Raw genomic sequence first — 23669 nt, 5'->3', positions numbered from 1 at the left:
ATCTGTCATTAATTATGCATGTCCAGTGTTTATGTTTTTAATTGTACAGCCTTTAATAAATGAATTAAATAATAATGATAATAGCAGCAGGAGTGAAAAGTCAAACAACTTGAGGAAAATCGCTTGAACATGTATTTCTTATTCAAGCACAGTTTTGTTTATGGGAACTGTTGCTATGTGGAACCTTGGTGAAAAAGCATGTGGGAAACTCCTTTGCAGACCGTTTACAAGCACAACAACTACACAGACAGGATATGGAGAACCCTAAAAGCGTAATAGGGCCCCTTTAATGATTGAATATCACGAGAGATGTCCCGATCCGATCACGTGATTTTCAAAACGATCGGAATAAAAAAATTGGGGATCGGGATTTTTTTCTAATTTTTTTTTTATTATTTTATTTAATGTTACAAAACAAAAATGAGCATATTCACGTCTTAAAGTCATCCTGAGGCCTTAGTTTTGGTTTCAAATTAAACAACATCATGTATGTGTTGCTTCTTTGGGGCTTGTTTTCAGACCTGGTTGCTTATTTCTCTCAAATCTGGCAACAGAGTGGGCGCAGTGTCTAATGGTAGCAGTAAGCTAACGAGAGGCTACGTTCAGCTGGTGACTCGGGAGTCGGGATAGAGAATATGTCAGGAGTTTGGAAGTATTATAAAATTGAAAGCGAAGGCAGTGTAACAGCCAGATGCAATGTTTGCAAAGTGGAGGTTCCGCGTGGTGGAAAGAACAGAGCTACGTTCAACACGCCCAATCTGATACGCCACCTGAGAAACAAACACTAACAACAACACGACGAGTACACAGTGGCCACTCGGGTAACGGCACTGAAACAACCGACACTTTCAGAGACTTTTAAAAAGGAAAGAGAAACTGCCCCAGAACAGTGAAAAGACCCAAAAAATAACAGCCAAAATAGCTGAATTCATCGCGTTGGATGACCAGCCGTTATCTGTTACCTTTTTTCTATCTTAAAGGAGAGGTGTCATGGCCATTTCCACTGATCATAATTCCATTGTTGAGGTCTACTAGAATAGAAAAATACTTTGCAATTTTCCAAACTCACATTGGTTTCTCATACAGCTTCTCTGTAAAGTATGTGTATTCAGCAGTATTCACTCTCTCCACTAAACGGCTCGCTTCAGCTCTCCTCCCCCCACTCCCTGTGAGCCCAGTGTGCTCTGATTGGTTGGTACGTTGTGAATCGCGCTGAGCTCCGTGGAGGTGTGGTTTCCTTGTTTAGTGACAGCGAAACACAGCCTAACTCAACCTGAGCACACACAAAGTCACAGCCGAAATAAAAACAATAAGTGTGGCTTGATATTGAGTAAAAAGGTTTATAGGTTGATAAACGCAGTGAGAATGGGTCTGCAGAGAGAATGAGTCTGCAGAGAGAACTTCGCCGCGATCCCAACTGTCTGTTATCAGCCTGCAGCAGGGAGGAGAGATCAGCAGAGCTGCCTGCACTGAGTGTGTGTGTGGATTGGTCAATTTGGACCAATCGGCGGGGGCTTAACGTAACGGCTCCACGGATTGGCCCATTTAGTTCCGGGTACGTGCTTTCGTAAGCACGTACCCGGAATAATCAAATGGATGATGACGTTTCACCAACGAGGCGTTTTGGGGAGGTCTTCTCTGTTTTAGAGTTTTACTCCCTACAGGGTGTACTTTATGGGTTTTGACTCTGCAGACCGTTTACATGCAGGAAAACCTTCATAACACACAAGGGGACGGGTAAGAACCAGAAAAGCATGACATCTCACCTTTAATGCATTGCATAAAGATCGGATCGGGAAAAATCGGTATCGGCAAATTGTCAAAATCAAATGATCGGAAGCAAAAAAAAGGTGATCGGGACATCCCTAAATATCACAATTAAAGGAAAGGTATTATGGTTCCAACGAGACCTGGACTTGTTCCTTTATCGAATAACCTTCCCCTGCTTATCACTCCTCACTCTTTTTATTCAGGTTAGCCATGATATTGTCCCTAGACCTTCAAAAAGGTCTTGTATGAACTGATGAGCCATGTAAATCAAAGGATTAAATGCTTGGAGTGATATCTAATATTAAAAGCCCACAAGAAACTAAATCCTGGGCAAATGTAATTTCGCATAATGCCGTCTAAATGGATGAATGCCAAATGATTCGCTATAATCCATATATCAACATAGATAGCGGACTTTGTCACGCGTAAACCAACAAAAGACTTGAAGGTCTTAGATAGTGAAGAGAGATCAAAACACACGTGAAGTACAAAGCCTCGTAGTAACTGACGATACAAGCAGGTAAAAAGTCAAGCAGTTTCAAATCATCTTATCCAGTGAAGCTTCCTTGAGCTGCTCTTCAGGAGGAGTGGCTCAGTATTAAGTGATGTCATATTCAAAAAGATAATCCCTTTCAAGAAGCTCCGTTATGCTTTCTGGGGTTTTCCCCTTCCTGGAGTATGGGTCGTTTTGTGTTAATGGTCTGCAAGGCCACAAATCCCAAAGTTCCTGAACAAGAGGGTGCTCTTTAAAGTAGAGACACTACATACTGATATACACCTGAACATCAGCAGGAGAGGACTCTTTAAAGTAGAGACACTACATACTGATATACACCTGAACATCAGCAGGAGAGGACTCTTTAAAGTAGAGACACTACATACTGATAATACACCTGAACATCAGCAGGAGAGGACTCTTTAAAGTAGAGACACTACATACTGATATACACCTGAACATCAGCAGGAGAGGACTCTTTAAAGTAGAGACACTACATACTGATATACACCTGAACATCAGCAGGAGAGGACTCTTTAAAGTAGAGACACTACATACTGATATACACCTGAACATCAGCAGGAGAGGACTCTTTAAAGTAGAGACACTACATACTGATATACACCTGAACATCAGCAGGAGAGGACTCTTTAAAGTAGAGACACTACATACTGATATACACCTGGACATCAGCAGGAGAGGACTCTTTAAAGTAGAGACACTACATACTGATATACACCTGAACACCAGCAGGAGAGGACTCTTTAAAGTAGAGACACTACATACTGATATACACCTGAACATCAGCAGGAGAGGACTCTTTAAAGTAGAGACACTACACACTGATATACACCTGAACACCAGCAGGAGAGGACTCTTTAAAGTAGATACACTACGTGTTTCTCCTAGGTCGACTGCCTTGGCAGGGTGCTGCTCGGGTACCCCCCCGAAAAAAAATTAAGGGCACCCACATTTTTTTTATCCTCTGGAGCAGAGAGAGGAGCTGTGGATTATTGTTATTGATATCGTACAGTAACAAAGTATTTGTACATTAAAAAGTAATACAGTACAGTGTTACACTAATTACTTTTATTCAAACTGTATTCCCTTCTTATCATGTAGCCTACACTTCTTCCTTTCGTTGATACATTTAAATCACCTGACCTGCATATAACATACCTGCTGCTACCCTGTGCTGCTGCTGCTTCTCTCTGCCTCATCCTCTATTGCTGGAGGCAGCTCCACCTCATCTGATCTCTGATATGAAAGCAATCGTGTTATGATCATATTGAGCTATTGGTGTGAGTCTAACATTAAACAAGCAGTCTACTTGTCATACATTGCTGACGATACATTTTAAGAGGCAATTTGTTGAGTCACTGCCGCTAAATCCCATTAGCATCAAGCTAGCAAATCCTGCATTAGCCTCACATCAACAGGTGTAGACAGAACATCCAATTATCCTGAGCTAATTTACTGAATAACCAACTCACATCTCCTGTCTTTTTATTCAGCCAACTCATTCGACTATTCTTCTGCTGGCGTTTCATTGTTTCCTTTCAAATTCAATACTGTAGTTCAAAACCGCTCCTCGCTCAGTGTGCACAGCTCCAGTTTGGGCATTGGCCTGTCATCAGATTTTATTTGTTGTTGCTGCTGCAGCGGAAGTTTAGTCCAATTATTTTTGATTAAATACTCCAAATCTCCACCCTCCATAAACGGCGGTGAGAGTGGTGCAGTGACACTATCTATCTTGTATCGATTAGATTTATGATTAGAAAATTATAAAAGTAGGGTAGACATGTGGATATTATCCGACTGAACAAAACATGCATTAATCTAGTTTTCCACTGACCTTTTTTCGAGCTATTTTTCGAAATCCTATGGAGAGATCCCATTGCTTTTTTGTCGATTTGTCAAATTACATATATAATCCTTGAGGGAAACCGAGCGCAGCTTACTTCCGGGTTTTATGACGCGTCACTGCAACACTAAGTTGATGCGATTTGATTGGATTGTGAGGCAAGGGAGCCAGCCGCCTGTGGCTTCCCTTGGCATGGCCCTGACCAATCACAGGTTGGCAGGGGCATGACGTGAGCCTCATCTGATTGGTCAATCACTCAATTTTTTTTAACCAGGGTAAGCCAATTTCGGTTGGCCTCCTCTCGCAACAGAGAGTGCAATCTACTGTTTCACCATAACATCTAGAGGGGCGCTGTTTCCCTCTTTGTAAAATACTCAATGAGAATGGGGGAGAGACGGGCCGGCAGCAACACCAAAAAAGAATTTCCGAAACTAAACGAAGTGTTTTTATTTATTTATTAAAATTATAACTACAATCCGAAAAAAGGGAACGGAGCGGAGGCTTCAGAAACAGAGCGGAGGGAGAATGTGAATACGAATACGCAAAGCAGTGGACACTGAAACACATTGGATAAATAACATAGGCGTTTAGTTTATTTAATAAAAGAGCACAGGTGAAAAGTGATCGTAGATAGATTACTTCAGTTGCAATTTGGTGCTATATATATATATATTTTTTTAAATAAAAAAAAACACCTTGAATTTCAGGCAGGGCGCGGGGCTCCGTTGGCAGGGCGCGGGGCTCCGTTGGCAGGGCGCAGCGCCCCGCCAAGACAATGGTAGGGGAAACACTGCTACATACTGATATACACCTGAACACCAGCAGGAGAGGACTCTTTAAACAGTGGATGATTGTTTACCTGCATGCTCATAGGAACTCCCATCAGAGACTGCCTCTGGTCCATCATTCTCCCTCTGTTTCCTCCTCTGAAATCTCCCATTCCAAAAGATGGGAAGCCTCCTCCTCCTCCTCCTCTTCCTCCTCTTCCTCCTCTTCCTCCTTGCATTCCTCCTCTCATGCCTCGGCCTCCATAGCGGTTCTGTCTCTTTTGTCTTTCCTGTTCTTCAAACTCCATCAGATCCTGCTTAGCTTTCTCAGACAGTTCTAATAAAGGGAAGATGGGAAAGACTTGGTATAAACTCAGGTTCGTAGTAACACCACTCAAAATAAATAGATCAACAGGGTGTATGCAGGAATCCTGAAGTCAAATGAATTACTTTTGAAGGCCTTTTTTAAGACCTCATCGCCACTTCGAGTTCTAACCCGTCACATTGGCGACACACTTTACCTCACATTTACTATATACAGTATTGATTGTAAGATGGCACAACTTGTGATAACTCCTTATCATAATCCAGATAGAACAAAGCACAAGATAATGAATTGTGTGACTAACCCAATGCAAGGTTTATTAGAAAAATAAACCATTAGTATTTGATTTAGGCATTGTTCCCAAGAGATAAAGCAAAAAACGATATATATGTTAACACTTTTCTCGTTGTTAATATAGACTATATTTATATGTGTTGACTTTACTTTAAAATAGCAGATCTCTGCAGTCAGGGGAGGAACGGACTGGCTATCGGGAGAGTCGGGACTTAAACGCTGCGGCTTTCTGGCTAGCACTTAGCATGTGGGACCGGACAGCTTTGATCCCCATCGACAATGGAGACTCTAGAGTCTGTGGGGGCCCCTCGAACCAAGCAAGGCAACGAAACTTAAAATAAGAAGCAGCATTTTACGGGCGCTATGCATGGGGCCGCCTTGAGGGGGTTTCCCGACATGTCGTTTCAGTGAATTAAAGGGTGTCTCATGTTGTCGTTGCGGTGGACCTTCTTAATACCTTGGAAAATGCCGTTTAATATTTTTTAATAGCCTTAATTTTCGCTAAATTGATTTATCAACTTGTAATACTTTTTAAGACCCCGCGGACCCCCTGATAAAGAAATAATGCGTACCTAGTGTTTCGGGAATATTTCTCCGGTTACTTCCTGCATCAGCCAGCCGCACAACAGAGCCATCCTTCCTTTCGGATTTGAACCGTATGCGACCAGCGTCTTCATCTTCCTCATCCTCTTCATCCGATTCCTCTTTTGTTTCCTCTGCAGGCCCAGCTTCGTTTTCGACCTTAAAAAAAAGGAAATTTTCCAGAGTTTAAAAATACACAAAAATACATTTCACGTCATCTTTTTAAGCCAAAACGCAAAGTATTCTCTGGTTCCAGCTTAAAAAATGAATAAGATTTGCCTCTAAAGTAAATATTCTCTGCCTTTTTAAGTCTTCTAGAACCAAATATCTCGGTCTTGGATATAGACAAGATATTTGAAGATCTACAGACATGTAGAGTTTAAGAAAATAGTGACAGACCTCATGGCAAAGATCAAATGGTAAAAGCTTAATCAAGAAACTAGAGAAAGTCAAAAAGATTCTGGTTCCAGTATAAAAATAATAACAAGATTTGCCTCTAAAGTAACTTTCTATTTCTTCTAGAACCTTATATCTGGGTTTTGGATAGTAAGCCTGAATAAAAAAGATGTTTGAAGATCTAGAGACATCTAGAGTTTAAGAAAGTAGTGACAGACCTCATGGTATTTTATAGATCAAATGATGAATCAAGAAAATATCTTTTTTTAAGCAAGAATTATTTGGTTTCAGCTTCAAAAAAATGTCCAAGATTTGCCTCAAAAGTAATTATTTTGTGGCTTTCTATTTCTTCTAGAACTTTATATCTGGGTTCCTGATAGTCAGCCTGAATAAAGAAAGATATTCAAAGATCAATAGACATCTAGAGTTTAAGAAAGTAGTGACAGACTTTTAGGAAATCAATCGGATCAAATCTTAAAATAAATCAATCAAGAAAAAGGCAGTTCAATCTATAACAAAAATATATGTGTTATACTGGTCAACATTTAACACTAAATATCCATATTCAAACCATATATGTTAAGCTAATCTTTTAAACTGTGTACTCATACATACACCGCTAAAACCACACACACACACAATAAATAAATATCTGGCATTTTCTTTATAACCTGTACCCCGTGTCCTTCTGTAGTCCATTTCCTGTTGTCTTACCCCGGCTGATACTTCACTAAATCCACTGTTTTCATTGTTCCCTATATTGCCCCTATGCCCTGTAAGGTGTCCTTGAGTGTTATGAAAGGAGCCCCCAAAAATAAACGTATTATCTGCCCCCTCTTTGCTGGGTTTCAACGGCAGATTCTGAAAGATTCATCTGCAGCAACAAACAGAGAAAAGTGTTTTTATTGAGAGTGTCAACAAACCTCCTCGCTGTCGAAGAGCTGGGAACCATCAGCTGGTTCTTCTTCCTCCTCCTCCTCCTGCTGCTGCTGAGCCCCCCCCTCTACCTCCTCCTCCTCGTGCTGCTGCTCCTCGGGGGCCTGCTGATGGACTCCATGTTCATAGGACGTTAGGTATTCATCATCCTTTATAGATCAAAGGGATATTGATTACATGGTGACTATGCTACGATAAAGACAATACAGCTTTATTGATAAGGCACTTTAAACCCCCCAGACCAAAGTGCTGTACAGTCAGATGAACCAAACTCACGGCTCAGCGCACACACTATAACACAAGTACAACTAAAAAACAATAAGTGACATCAAAGAGGACAATTTCCAAAATGGCTCAAATTAAAAAACGTGGGAAAAATGATATTAGAGTGCATATCGTTGACTTTATTACGATACCACTGAACGATACTCAACCGATACATATCGTGATACTTTGAAATTGTATCATCCCACAATTGCTCCCATGAAGTGCTTTACGGTATAGTCAACATGTCAAATTAATATTAAATTCAATTGTGGGACTTCTTGGACCTTTTAGTACTGAACAAACAATGAAAAATACATAAAAAAATATGAAGAAAACCGATTATGGAATATCTTTGATAACACCCGCCATCAGGTGTGCCGCGTGAATAGCACATCTTGTCAATGCAAACAGACCGTTATAGCACCGTTATAATAAATGTTAAACCTGAGATTCAACTAGAGAACAAGTAAATAATAGAATAAAGGTCATGAGATCTCGGCATTGCACAAACAAACACATCTCATCTTTCAAATCAACACTTCACTGGTGAGAGAAAACAAATCCCATCACAGTTCATTTGTGGGAATTACCTTTCTAGTATTGAACAAACAATGAAAAATACATAAAATATGAAGAAAAACGATTATTCAATCTGATTTATAACACCCGCCATCACGGGCCACGGACTCACTTTTAAAAAAAAGTTTTAAATATATATATTATTTTTTTTAAAGTATCGAAACCGGATCTGATTTTGGTACGGTATACCGTAGCCACCAGTAACCGGTATTTCGGTAATAACGGATACCGGTACGCATCCCTATATTAGACTTTTGAATATCCGCACGTTAAACAGATTAAAACAAATGTATACGGAGCATACGGCAGACATTAAAATGTGATGGAGGATTTGGGGGAGACACCATGTAACCCCCCCCCCCCCGTCTCTCCCCTTCCTCTCTCCCAGCCCAAATTACCATAACAGTGGGAGCAAGGCTTCATTACTATTCCTGACAGCATTTGAAATTCAATGAGATGTAAATGTTTGACATGATATACAGAAAAGCAGGCACGGATAAAAGCACGTCTTCCCAGTTCAGTGATGGTGAAAATATCTTTGACTGACTCCGCGCAAATCACTGCGTTATTGGCCGCGCTGTAAGTTCACGACTCCATGCCGAAAAAACAAACATTGTGAGGGAGGACAAATCAGTTCTTACTAGCGAGTAAAACATGACGTATTCATTTCATATAATCCAGCAAACAATGTCTTATCCAGGGCTGGGATCGGGTTACTTTAAACGTGTATTTCATTACAATTAACAGATTGATAGGAAAACCTGCCTCTCATGAAACACATGAGCAGTTTCAAAAAGCAGAAATAAAATCTAAGCTTGCTCCGTTTTAGTTGAACACGGTTAAGCTCACACACACTAGGGCTGCTCGATAATGGCAAAATTCATAATCTCGATTATAATTGATATCACGATTATTAAAAACGATTACCCATTTACTTTGAAAACATCCATTTATTGGAGACATTTTATTTTACCAGTATGTTTTTAACAGTTGATTACCCTGAACTTTAAGTATAACTCAACTGAAAAAACAATACAAATTAAAAAAAGATTAATAATAATAATTAAAAAAATAATCGCTTCATTTCGATTTCGTTGTTTTCGTAATCGTTGCAAACCATAATCGTAATTAAAATATGATTAATTGAGCAGCCCTAACACACACTATTTAATGTATAGGATCTTTATTTGGTGTATTGTCCCATTGTTATCCTGCCAGTAATCCCCATTTCAAGTGATTGTAAGGAAATACTGCGTTCTTGTCTGATTACGTTACATGTAATCTATTACAAAAAGCTCCTCAGTGAATTGTAGTCTTTGATAGAGAGTGTTTTAACGGTATTAGAGCGTCCATAACACAAAACTCAAAAAACTAAAATGGCTAAATAACGTCTCAAAAAGGTGAAAAAACGTTCTACTTTCCCAAAGTGCCAATAAACTGATGCATGAAAACCAGAAAGCAGATTCAGACGTTTAGATTCACACTTAAAGTATTAGCCAACAGAAAAGAGATACCATCTGATCCTTAACAACAAACACTATAGGCTCTTTTTAGTCATTCATACTTTCTGCGTAACACCCTCTAACAAAAACTCATTCCTAAATAAGGTCAGACAGAAGGTCAGACAGTAGGTCACACCGTGGTGTTTGGTGTTGCGCTCCATTAACCTGCCAAACAGCAGCACATATTAATGCAGAAATGGAAAAAAACCGGGATGGACAGGCTGCCCTCGGGGGAACACAACGGCTTAATCCTTTAAACTGTTCCACATAGCACTCAATGAAAACCACAGCAAGCATAATGTCAAGGCCAGGCAGTTTAGTGACCTTGTAAACAGATATTATACATAGTACAAGCACACGTGCACACTTGCAGACATTCCCCCAAAATATCGTGAATAGGCTTCAGAGTAAGAAGGTCAATCTGTTATCTTTGTTTGGGGAAAAGGAGGAAGGCTGATATATCTCTGTCAGGTGCCAAACACCATCACACCTTAGTAAATGGACCATAACGGACATTTGCACATGGATCTGGTCTTATCTTTGATCCTATTAGTCCCGGCTAAGAGGGAAGGGAAAGGAATGAAAGGGAAACTCGCATCAATCATTGGAAAACTGTACGGGGTGTCCTCAGGAAGGTCAATAATCTTTTCACCTGCATGAGACTTTATCAGATGCAGTCTAAAGCGCCAGATAAAAGCCCCCCACATTAACCTCCGCCGATTGGCAGCACATCTCCTCGACACAAAGCAGCTCCTTACTGCCCCAAAAGATACAGAACCCAAGGTCACAAAGGCACGGGGATTTAAAAACAGGGAGCCAGCAACCAAACAAGCTGTCAACACAAACTCTGTCAGCAAGACGGAGAAATTAACTGGCAGGAAGTGAAAATGAATCCCTAAAAAAAAAGCCCTCAATTAGTTGTTGATTCACATATTAGAGACAAACTACTATCTTATTGGTTATGAACAAGACTTCACTTTCAAATAGGGAACATATTCTGAGTTAGAAATACTTCCTTTTTTGTTATTTTGACACAATTAACACTTTCATTTCTTGTTACATGAGAATATACCATATTTGTGTGGTGTTATTAAGGGAGCATTACTATTCTTGTGTTACTGCTGCTGCATATTGAACATATTAAGAGCAAAACTCATGTAGAACAACTTCCTAACTTAAAATAAATGAGTATTAATTAGAGGGTTATTAAGGAAAAACTCGTACTAGTACTGGGAGAATATGGCCATGTAGAATAAGGCATTAATAAGTGTTTATAATGACTAACAAAGAGCCAATATACTGCTAATATGCATGTTAATTAACAACTAGTTGATGGTGAATGTGTGTTCCTTAATCTAAAGGGTTACCATGGTGATGAATCTCCCAAAACACACCAACAAACATCTCCTTCTCGTGAATAGATTTTCCATCCCGACTGTCTGTTTATAGCGAGTGTGACGTTATCTCTTTGACACAATAGGGTGGGTGTGTGTGTGTGTGTGTGTGTGTGTGTGTGTGTGTGTGTGTGTGTGTGTGTGTGTGTGTGTGTGTGTGTGTGTGTGTGTGTGTGTTTTTACGAGTAAGCCAATGTGAGAACTCACTTGAAACTCTGAATCTAAGGGCTCATTGATTTGGAGGTCTAGCACTTCATCCTGGTAGCCGTCGTCACCCTCATGTTGCTCTTCAGTGTAATCCATTTGTTCTTCTTCTTCAGGCATCTGTGTGTTGTTGTCTTGGCTGTATTCCTGTGTGTATCCCTCCTCCTCTTCCTCCTGCTGGTAACCCTCCTCCTCCTCCTCCTCACCCAGGTTCACGACGTCATCCGTGTATTCTGCCACCTGCGAGGATGCGCCCAAGCTGACTGTGGCGTTGACGTTTACACCCTGACCGCTGAAAATAAAGACACACGTTGGGAAAGCAGTGGTGAGTAAAGATGGTTAAATGTGACCTGTTGGATCAAACACAACAACACATGGAGCCCAGACACGTTTTGAGAGCTTTTCCAAAGACATCATGGTGTTTACTCTCCAAATAATCAGCAAAATACTTCAGGTAACATCATGAATAGTACTAAGATAGGATTCTGAGAAAAGGACGTTCAAAGGTTGCTGATTTTAGTTATGCGTTTTTGAAGAGGGGGCTCAAGGCTCAATATTTAGGGAAAACAGAGATGAGTAAAGATGGTACAATGTGACCTGCTCTATCAAACATAACAACAGATCGAGCCCAGACACGTTTTGAGTTAGACACACCGTTACAAAGAGGATATAAGAGTTAGCTTCAGCAAAATACTTCACTTTACATTATAACTAGACCCTCCAGAAAAACGCGATTCTGCGATTGCAGAATTTACCGCATAATTAGCAAAATGGCGCAGATTTTTAAAAGGCCGCATAATCCCCGCATTTTTCCACAAAGTTGAGAAAAAAGAAAAAAGTTAATTAAAAAAAGTGAACTCGTCTTGACGTGACGTCATCAGCTCGCGCATCACAGAATGTAAACAACACTGTATAGAGTGAACGTGTGTAGCTCACACGAGAGAGAAAACACCAAGATGAAAAAATCTAATCCATCTCATTTACAGACGAACATTTCTACTAAAGACCGGGCAAAAAGTGGGGGGAAACTATTCTGCACCCCGTGCAACTGTGTGTTGGAGCATAAGAGAACATCGACGGTGACGACCCACTTTGATTCATTCAAACATTCGAAAATGCTTTCTGCTGCTGCGGACAAGAAAGCCAAACAACTCACATTCACGAGGCATCAACCTCCAAAACCCTTTAGAGGGCTACAAGAAACGAAGTGAGTAGCTACAAGATTGAAGCTGGTCAGATAACGAACGAGTAAATGAAAACAGAATGAGGCGGAGAAGTGTGTGTGGGGGGGGGGGCCCAATTGCTTTTACAATAAATAAACATTGAATGTGTTTAATTGAATAGTAAAGGGGTTTAACGTTAGTGGCAGGTTGTGTGTGAGAGAGAATAAATAAGACAGCCCAATATTTTAAAAAAGTGTTATTCTTTCCCCCCGCATATTTAGCAACTTCCCGCAACTTCCCCACATACAATCACATAAACCCCCCCGCATGTTTCATCGCATAATCAAGGATTTTAGCCCGCGTTTTTCTGAAGGGTCTATATAACAGGATTCTGAGATAAAGTCCTGCAAAAAGGTTGCTGTTTTTTAATTATTTTAAGAGGGGGCTCAAGGCTTCATATTTTGGGGTAATGGTAACCCTTGCCCCCCACCTAAGACCCACAACTGGATTAGCTGTCATTCTGAAATCTTTGTCTGTATCGTATTGATTAAGCTCAATCAATTTAAGCTAGTAGCCTCAAGGACGAGGATATTTATTTTTACTCTGACGAGGGAACGTTCAGATGAAAGCTGGTGAGTGTCTGTTTGGGTACGAGTTAGGGATGCCAGTGATTATTCGAATATTTGTTAATCCATTATCGAATATTATTTTAAAAAATCGATTTTATTTATATATTTTTTTATTATTATTTATGTCGAATAATCGATTATTATTCGCCAGGGCTGCCGAATAATTGATTTTGATCATGGTCAGTTTCTGGCAACCCTAGTACGAGTGTGTAAAACTGAAAACACACAACACACACTGATCATCTGAAAATGACACTAAGAGTTTGATATTCTGAAAGCTAAGACTTTGTTTGTTTAGAATCAACCAAAAATACGTTCAGGTTATTTTTTTGTAGGTTTCAGATAAAAGACAAGAGATACTGCACCTATTTTTAAAAACACACACAACTCTCTGAACAAGTACCCCTGCTCCATCACATCTAAAAACATTAAAAAACCACCAGTACAAACAAGAGCGATCCACTAAAACGTGACTCAGCTGACCTCATGGTAACTTCTTCATCATCACTTTGTAGGAGGTCGTCATTCAGCTCTTCATCCGACACTTCTGAGGGATTCTGAAACAGAAAGAAGAAGGGATGTATCGATACGCTCGACTCACGGTTTGAAGTTCACGATACGTTTTTTATTTATGTTTTACAGAATGAGCTGCGACTGAAAAGTATTTGTATAAGCTGTACAAAACAACGTACATGTTCTCATTAAAAGTGGAACTGAAACTGGGCAACTGTATTTTATCAAATAACAAAAAGATACATAATTGGCTTCTGAGAACAAATCCCACGTATTTCTTTTTATTTATGGGTATTTTACGAATCACTCCCATTTTAGGGCGGTGGTGAGCTAAAAATAGATTCTTGATAACGAAAACTATGACAAAATGTATATTTAGTTTTCGTTGGCGAGGCGGGACTAAGGTGTTAATGGTGGATTATCGGACATTCAAAATGCAGCATATTTTCCCCCAAGTGTCCGTCTTGTCTGTCAAAATGCATCTTACGTTTCTAACTTGCAATATCTTTATTTCCGCTCTCCTCACTCCAGAAGAGCGATCTCCCTGTGTCTCTCTGTGTGCGGGGGGCGGGGCCTAACAGACATGCTGCAGCGGACACAGAGATCTTCTGGGGACGGAGCGTTCAGAAAGTATAGAGACACATTTTAACTAAAACGTTTTGAGTTTTCGTCGACTAAAACTAGACTAAAACTACGAAGGATAGGAATGACTAAAATGTGACTAAAACTAATAACCATTTTCGTCTAAAGACTAAGACTAAATCAAAAACAGATGCCAAAATTAACACTGTGGTGGTGAAGTCCATCGGGACTTGGCTTGGCAACTGGAAGGTCACCAGTTTAAGTCCCGGAAAGACCAAGTGCTACCGAGGTGTCCCTGAGCAAGGCACTGTTCCCTACGCTGCTCCTAACACTAGGATGGGTCAAATGCAGAGACCTTTTTGTCCGGCAGTGGCTCAGTCAGTAGGGGCTTGGAATGTGAGCCGTAGGGTCGCCGGTTCAAGTCCCCGAATATGGAGTGTGGACTGCTACTTGGAGAGGTCCCAGTTCACCTCCTGCCCTGCCGTGGTGCCCTTGAGCAAGGCACCGGACTTTGGCGGAAATTACGCTCCATTTTAAGGCGGGGCCTCGCATATGACCCACACCTGTTCCACCATTCTTCGTTTTCCGAGGCTAGGAAGGATGCTTGTCTCGCTTCTGAAGCAAGTGACTCGGAAGACATGTGCTACCAAGCAAGCGTCCTCGACATTGAGAAACACCCACTGACACTGTGCTATGACTACTACTAGTCTAGTGTAGAATTCTTCTATAGCATGTTTCTTGCCAAATATGAACAAATAAACAATAACATGTTAGTTACAGTAACCCAGATTCTTGTATGCTTTATGTTGATATTTAATAATATTTAAAATAGGTGCAGCATGTACAAAGTATAGCTACAAGTAAAACGTTTATTCGGACAAAGTAAATTGCTAAACTCACTTGTCCATGGACTCTCTAAAAACGTTTTCTTACACTGCCTAGGAATAAGTAATCTGTTATTGTGTGCTTTTTAAATATTGTCTTCTTTGGTTGCTTGTAAGGCCTGAGGGCAGGGGACCTCCTCCAACCCCAGAGGATCGATTCCCATGTGGTGAAGGCAATCTGGGCAGGTCAACACTGCTCTGTTTTGTCCACTGTACTTCCTCCTGCTTCACATCAACACTTCCCCCTGTGGAGGAGCCACCTGCTACAAGTCACTTCTCTTCTCTAAATGTTCTACCGACACACAGACAGTGTTCTCTGTTTCCTGCATGTAAGCAGAGAAACCATACGGACATGCAAAGTGTTCTTTTGGCACAAAAACATAAAAAGTAAGTAAACAAAACAGTGTATGTTCTTACCTTTTTCCCCGACAGCCAATCCTCTCCAAGCAGATCTTCTTCCAAATCACTTTTAACGGGAGAGAGACAAAATAACACGTTAGTTCAGACAGATAAGAGTGTTATGCCTATTTATTAATAATGATATGTGATTATAAATGTGTTTATATCACAGTAAGGTTTTTATAAAGATGGGGATTTTATTAATACTACTTATCAACACTTCTTACTGTTTCACCTCCTTATCGTACGTACCATATACTACATTTTGATGACTAAATTATTGCTTTTTAATATCTATGTTGTATATTAAATAGAACATGTTGGAGCCAGAGATTGAAAATATTATTCAATAGTTAAACATTACATGTCATTTGTTAGACTGTTACTCACATACTCAATACTGTGGGCAATCCCCACAGGAGCACTTTGGGGTGAAGTGTCTCAGGGACACAACGACATGCTGACTGCAGTGGGGATTCAACCTGTGACCCCCTGATTCAAAGTCCAACACACTCTCCACTGAGCCACAGCCTACCTAAACATATATTGTCTTGCTTTTATAGCAATTATTTTAGTTAAATAAAGTACCGTAATTTTCGGACTATAAGCCGCGCCTTTTTCCCTATTTTTCGATGCTGCGGCTTATATAACGGTGCGGCTAATCTATGGATTTTTACAGCTAACGGCCAACACCTTTAACTCTATGGGCTCTATGGCCGGTCCGCGCCCCCCACCTTTAAGCGGCGGGTTCCAGCAGGAAAAGCTGGAGGCCGGAAAAGAGTGAGACAGGTAGCGCGCAAAAGTAAAAGTGGAACCGAGAGTGGTATGCCGCTGCTGCGGCTTATTTTCAGGTGCGCCTTATAGTCCGAAAATTACGGTAGCTGTTAATGCTTTTATTTGAAAGCAACTTTGGGCATTCGGTGATTTGGTATATATTGGAGGCAGGTGGAGGTGGGATTAAGGCACCAGAAAGGGCATATTTTATCAGGTACAACCACAAGAAAAGACAGGGAAAGATATAGGAAAATTGTCATTAAGATTATTGTAGTGTCTCGTATATGAAGAGCACTATGCTGCCTGCAAGCATATGTATCTTTAATTTGACTTGCTGTGCAGCTTGTGTATAAAATAGGGCTGTCTTTTTGTAAAACATGACATTATTTACCTCCCAAGATCGTCATCTTCCCCTCTCCTCCTGCGTGATCGCTCCGCACCAGGTTTGTCATATTCACCGAAGCCATATTCTGCAAAAGGAAGAAAGACAGTTTTGCTTACAGAGCAATGGACTCAGCTAATAGTATTCATCATCCTCGTAGATTAATATCAGTCTGTCCTGTTGGCAAGCATTCATTTAAATGTTTTTTTAGACTATTAGCATTTTGTTGATTCAGATGGTAACGGCCCTTACGCCAAGCTGAATCAACAACTTGTGCAGCAAACCGTGTGTACAAACAGGATATACAAAGTACATATTTGCATACAAATCTGTCTCATAGCTTGCCGTGGATAATCCCGATAAAAGGTACTGTACACTTTCACCCAAATAGTAAAAAAACTAAAGTATAGATTTGTTTCACAGCACCTGCTGGGAGTATGCACACTTTCAAACCAGAATGAAATGGCGCCACATGTCTCCGTGACTATTGATTTATTTTATAGATTTTCTTAATCTTTCCACTACATAACATTTGGCACACCGGCTCTACCAAAGGGAAGAGCAAATATCAGACAAAGGACACAACACCTAATTCCCTCAAAGTCATATCTTCTAGGAAACAATGAGAGGAATAACAGGACTCCAGACATTCCTGAAAAATATATATTGATACAACAAAAGGTAGTAAGCATTAATCAAACTGTAATGTCTTAGTTAAGTTCATGGGGCTTCTTGGATCTGAGCATAGGTCTATTTCACTTTTTTTTCAGGTTGTACACAATAATTGTTGTGCACAGTATACACACACACCTATAGAGGACATGGCGCTTAAAGTTTAGGGATGAGAACTGCTGAGATATAAGGCTATGACACAACAGTGAGCCAACTTTCACTGTAACTGATGTATTAAATGAAAAGCTCGATTACTGGCATTAAGGTGATGTTATGGACTTGGCCAACATTTCGTTTTTAAAGTGTTTGTCTAACACCTTGAGTTACCCAAGACATGGTCAGACCAGGGTTTCCGTTAGCTGGTAAAATGTAATGAAAACCGGTTAATTCAAAACCTGCCGGTCAAAATGTCCGATGCTCCGATCGATTGGCCGCGGATCATTATCGGCCGATAGTTTGATCGGTGCTCTCTATAAAGGCCGATCAGGAGAGCTGGATCTGATCGATATGGACATAAATGCGAGTGAAGTGTAACCGGACGCGAGAGAGAGATCAGATCAGCTGCTGCATATCACTTGAAGCCCCGCCCACTGTTTAGCACGCTGCATGAGAAACTGACGGGCTGTCAGGAGAGAGAGAGAGAGAGAGAGAGAGAGAGAGGGAGAGAGAGAGAGAGAGAGACTATATTTATCCCAAAGTTCAAAGCAGCATTTTGACAGTCAGAGAGAGAGAGAGAGAGGATCCGTTTCTCTCGTGTTATTATTCAAAGTTAATGTAAACTTTTGAACAATGGACTTCATCTACTACAAGTAGCTTCTTTGATGTAATAATTATGTTGTTTGTTGTTTGTGGAATCATTTATTGAAAAATGAATCTGAATTTTTCGTATGTTACGATTATAAAACTGAAACAATATAAAAATGACTTCCATTAACTGAGTTTTAAACATCAGCATATCCGGTCCTAGTCCGGTAATTACCTGCTAACGGAAACTCTGCTACACAATTGTTATTATTGAAACATGACCGGTAAGTTTCAAATTTGTCCGGTAAAATACATTTTTTTAACGGAAACCCTGGCTCAGACATAACCTGATCATGAAGTTACAAAACCTGCTAGAAAAAGCTTTCATTTTGAGGAGAATTGGTTTGGCAAATATCAGACACCCAATCACCCATAAAACATACGTACATAATCACATACATTAATTACATTCAGGTAATAATTACAGTCTGGTTTTGATATCTCTTGCTAGCAGCCTGGATGTGTCATCAATCACAGGGACACAGAACATGTTACTTATGGATATATTTGCGTGCATTACCCTCATTTCACCAGCTCACGTCTTCAGTAAAGATTCTGGCTATACCTGACTAGGCCTGTCGCGATAATCAATAAATTGACTTATCGTACGATAAATAAAAATGGACTCGATAACTTTTTTGAGCTCGATACATTTCCGTTTACATAAGGATGTGACCAGCATTTAGCCAGTGTCTGCCGCGTTGTGTCTGCCGGCCACGTGCGCTCGCGTTGTGTGTGCCGGCCACGTGAGGCTCACACACAGCCAGGTCAGGAGTCAGACAGGAGACAACGTGTGACTTGCTCGAGGGGAATTTAAAGTGAAGTGGAATTGGTTACAAAAACCTAATTACACATCTCCGGTGTGGGAGTATTTTGGATTCAAGCCAAATAAACGAGGCCAACCTACGGACTTCAATGAGCCGGTATGTCGCATTTAATTTATTTGTTTTATTTATTATATATAATTTATATATTTGAATATTATTTCACATTTCATTTACAATGTTGAATGTTCAATAAAAAGTTCTGTTTGAAAGGATGTACTTGAATTATTATTATATATTATCATTATGTCAGTGGTCTAAAATGGTCTTACAACGGTGCCGACAATATTATCGCAATAATTTCCCGGAAAATGTATCGTCCAACAAAATTAATTATCGTGACAGGCCTATACCTGACACGCTAAGTTTGTTCTGACAGCCACTACACTCCAATGCTTATCAAAAACAACAAAGCTAGGGTGAATTCAAAACACCAGAGTAAACTGCGTCATATAACTGGATCCCTCATACACACATGCAGTCGTGCCTTCAGTCACAACATTGGTGGGAAGAACAAAAAACTAATCAAAAAGCACTTAATAGCTACCTTTATTTTAGGTAAAGTATTTATATTGAAGTCATTTTAAGCCAGAGGACTGTGTGGTCTTTCTAAATGATTGCCTTGTGTGAAATGTGATTCCATCAGGTCGGAGGCTAATGTTAGCTTGAATTTGAAGCCCAAACACCTGACTTGAAGGATCAAATATTCCCTTTTAAAAACATAGTTATAGCATCAAGAACAGTTCAAGAGTAACTTTAACATGGCAAACAAGGAGACAGAGATACTCTCGACCAGTCATTCAAGTATGAAACTGTTTTTTTTACCATTTACACTAGCTGTACAGTATTTAATTTTGATTACACAGTCTATCTTTGCTCATCTTAGTCAATTTGACATGCATATAGTTCACCTCTCCACATTGGGATCAATAAAGTACTTCTTATCTTATTGGTCTTGCAGCCTTCTCTTGCACTCTTTTAATAGTTTTGGATTGTTTTATGCGTTATATATATTTGTGTTGCATTGTTGTAGGAGCCTGGGACTTAAGATTTTCATTTTAAAAAACTACACTATAGCTACTGTGACAAAAAAACCTTTGAATCTTGTAGGCATAATATTGCTAGCTAGGATAGCTAAATAGCTCACAGAGTTGACACAAAGTTCACAGGAGCATTTTGACAGTCAATCTGCAGGAATTACAAAATTACTAATAAAATACAAATAAATGAAAGATAAACATTGCAAAATTAAGTATAATATATACATATTCTCAGTAAAAAAAATACCTGTATTCAGAAGAGTATCTTAACACTTTAAAATATACAGAATACATAAGAAAACTCTCTAATATACTTAGTGTAAACTGTAAACTTAGTGTACTATATACATTAAAACGTGTTGTACAGTAGATTAATTGCAAGTAAACGCAGCTGCTAACAACCTTAAGCCAGCTAAACTTAACTGAAATATACTAAACATTTAAAAAACGTACATTATTGAATGACTTCCCCTTGTCATCAATCAGTGAATATTTATTCTGATTAATGTCAGTAATCAAGCTCAATTTATTTTATAATGCTAATAACGTAGCGCTAGCAGCTAAGCTATTGCAAGGGTTTGTTATAATTAACGTAATGTTAGCAAACATAAACAAACGTCACCATGTGTGGGATTAACATAAAATTACATATCAATACTTAAGCATAAATGAGGTTTGATACGTGGCCTACTTTTAATACAAGACTGTCTTAAACATTAGCAACATTAGCCTAGCCTTGTGAGCTAACAAAGCTACATTAGCAACATTAGTAATGTCGATTAAAAAGCAATGTTTTTACTCACCCTGAGTGTTTTCTGTCATGTTGGAAGGCGTGTCCCGCTTTAGAGTCTCACTACAAAACAATAGAAGTGCATTTAATGTTTAGTATTTCACCATTTTGACGGTAGAAACGTGAAACTATCTGCGGCGGAGATTTCACGAGCAGAGCAACAACATGGACGAACTGTGTTTGGTGCAGTGATGCATTGTGGGTAGGAGACGCTACAAAAGAGGGAGCTTCTTGACAGGTCATGTAAATACAGATGCAAACATTAGGACATGTTTACTTTGTTTGTACTGTAATCCACACATTTTGAGATGCTTTCCAATATTGGGGAACTTATATTAAGCCACATGTTCCGGTTTTAACATATGATGATATCAAATTCGTCCTTCAATTTGAAAAACTAAACAAAAACTAAATTTTGAATCAATAATTTCATTATTTTAGCCAAATATTTCATACACAAATGTCACTTTCTTAACATTTCCCCAGTATTTGATGCGTTTCTTAATTATACAGAGGTCTAAACACCTATTCCTGAGTGACTACTTGTTTTGTTTTTTTCTGTTATGTGTTCATAATGCCCTCACTTTTGAATTCATCTAATGAACACTGATGTTAATGTGCCTTTTTTTCATATGTATTGGAATAATTGTTCAATAAAGTAAAAGAGTACAACTACAGGGTTGACTGGCAGGATTCATTGATGAAAAATATTGCAGCTTTTCTTTCTATAATGTGGTTTCTGGTATGCTTATAAGTCAGATTTTGTGTAGATGTGAGGGGTTGACACATGACTGTCAGTCCCATGATTCTTTAAGGAGGCATGTTTAATGAAACAACAACTATATGCATGTATCAGACACTCCATTTTCAAATTTGGAAATCCAATGTGGTACTTAGTCTTTATTCAAGTCCCTCCTTTGATTTTCTTTCCCTGTAAGGTCAAAGCCTTTTTATCTTTTTATCTCTGACCAGGTTTTTCTCCCTCCTTTTCCTTTCTGAGAGTAAAAGTTGTTGTCTGCAGCGAGACTACAGTAGATTTTCCAACCCCCAAATTCCTCCTTTGGCTGACAAACGTCAACAAAGCCCCCGAGAGACACCAAAGAGAGGTGAGCAGTGAACTGAAGCCTCATTGTATCGGCTCATTATGGCGTCCCGCAGTGAGGAAGATGCTATTTTGTAGCAGCACAAGGTCAATATCTGAAAGCCAGGGCGATGGAGTGGATCAGCCATGAGATTTTTAATTTGAGAAAGCGTAAAGGGGTTTTCTTGCAAGACGGTTTGTGAATTTCAATGGACTGTGGGGATTGTAGGCAAAATGTCGAGTTGGCAAATGTTGTGTTCTCTTTAAAAAGTATGAAATGCAAGCTCCCTGATACTTCTTTGTGTCACATGCAGTTTTTGCTATCTAGATTTCCGGCAAGGGACGAGTGCTGCTGCTTATAAAAGCGTGATGTTTCAGCCTCACACACACACACAGTTTCCATGCTGTACGTACATGAAGAATCTTCTATATCCAGTGTTTCTCCTTCATTTTAATGCAAATCATATCAATACGTATCCCACTCTTTCTTAAACAGCTGTTCCCAAAGCTGTCTGAGATATTTCTCCGCTTCCTGGATTCACTTTCCCAGGAATTTTGATTTTACGTCCAAAAAGATGTGAAAAGGGGAGCTGTCACTCTCTATTATGGTGACCTCAATGATTGTGTGCCCTATCCACATCCAGCGGTTTTCCATAACAATGCCAATTAAAGGGTGCAAAGCCGAAGGAGACAAGACTTGTTATTTTCAATCCGAAGGACAGAGGTTCTTTACAACAAACTTGTCTGTACGCCTCTAAAATTTGATTCAAATGCCAACTTGGAAGTTGTTTTGTGTGTGAGACAATGCGTTTTTTGCTCATGAGGGTCAGCTACTATCTTGAGAACGTGATACTGGAGTTGTGGAGTTTATTTTGCAACTGAAAGATTATACAAAATAATAATCATAATGCATTGTGGTTTTATGTACATTGTTGAAGCAGACTCATAGTTAGGGGAGTTCAAATTAATGTGTAACCATATGGATATATCATGGACACTATTGACTTAATATACTTCCTTTTGGCAGACTTAGTACTGTAGGTTTCTGTTTTATCAACAAGGAACAATTCGGGTATCAATGCATGGTTTTATTTGGAAACTGGTCAGGGATCAGAGCTTCAATTGAAAGGAATATATTCTATTTTGATATCCAAAGACAATCCAATATGCATATGTATGCTGAATACAATAAGCAAGCAAGAGTAATACATCCTTGTACTCATAAAGCACAATTTAATGCTAGGACCATTGCTATAATTTCAACTGTACGAAGTCTTGTGCAACAAAGCATTATGCAGTAAGAATTAAAACAATGCATATCACTGACAATTGTAACTGCTGCTTTAAAACAAAATGGCACAGTGGGAAAAGTGAAAATCGACGTGGTTATTTATCCCCAGAGGTCATATATGTTACGTAAATCTGTAGAAATTAGATTCAAAAACATATGAAATTAGGGTTATTTAAGTTAATTGCATCTAGGTATTATTGTGTACAATTACCCGTATAATTTATGTACATGTCTGAGGTATTACTAGTCTTTGTTATACACAATACACTCATCTGCAATGGGTGAATAGTCTGCAGTCAGTGACCCACATTTCAGATCTGCTTAACTCAGACTGTTGTTTTATTCAGTGCACTGTCAACACTACTGTGAGTAGGCGGAGGGGGCGGGGTTTCATGCTTATCTGTCTCTCTGATTGGCTGCCAGATTCGATTTCTCTTTTCCTCGACTCCTATTGGCTGCTTGCTG

At 39.5% G+C, this 23669-nt stretch overlaps 1 protein-coding gene across 3 annotated transcripts in view; it reads right to left on the bottom strand.

Moving 5' to 3' along the window:
- rbm33a (RNA binding motif protein 33a) overlaps nucleotides 1-21033 on the bottom strand; it is a 42668-nt gene extending 21635 nt beyond the window's left edge. For all 3 annotated transcript variants that reach the window (XM_079661654.1, XM_079661652.1, XM_079661653.1), the window contains exons 1-8: nucleotides 20846-21033; nucleotides 16712-16790; nucleotides 15565-15613; nucleotides 13652-13725; nucleotides 11380-11668; nucleotides 7418-7579; nucleotides 6089-6257; nucleotides 4990-5234 (exon numbers count right to left, since the gene is read on the bottom strand). In XM_079661654.1, coding sequence (XP_079517780.1) covers nucleotides 4990-5234; nucleotides 6089-6257; nucleotides 7418-7579; nucleotides 11380-11668; nucleotides 13652-13725; nucleotides 15565-15613; nucleotides 16712-16790; nucleotides 20846-20864 — 1086 coding nt within the window. In that variant the 5' untranslated portion in view covers nucleotides 20865-21033. The remainder of the gene's footprint in view (nucleotides 1-4989; nucleotides 5235-6088; nucleotides 6258-7417; nucleotides 7580-11379; nucleotides 11669-13651; nucleotides 13726-15564; nucleotides 15614-16711; nucleotides 16791-20845) is intronic.
- Between the last annotated feature and the right edge of the window lie 2636 nt (nucleotides 21034-23669).

The sequence above is a fragment of the Notothenia rossii genome (genome assembly GCF_949606895.1).
Source record: "Notothenia rossii genome assembly, chromosome: 12".
Classification (NCBI taxonomy): Eukaryota; Metazoa; Chordata; class Actinopteri; order Perciformes; family Nototheniidae; genus Notothenia; species Notothenia rossii.
This window is presented reverse-complemented; position numbering and strand designations above follow the sequence as displayed.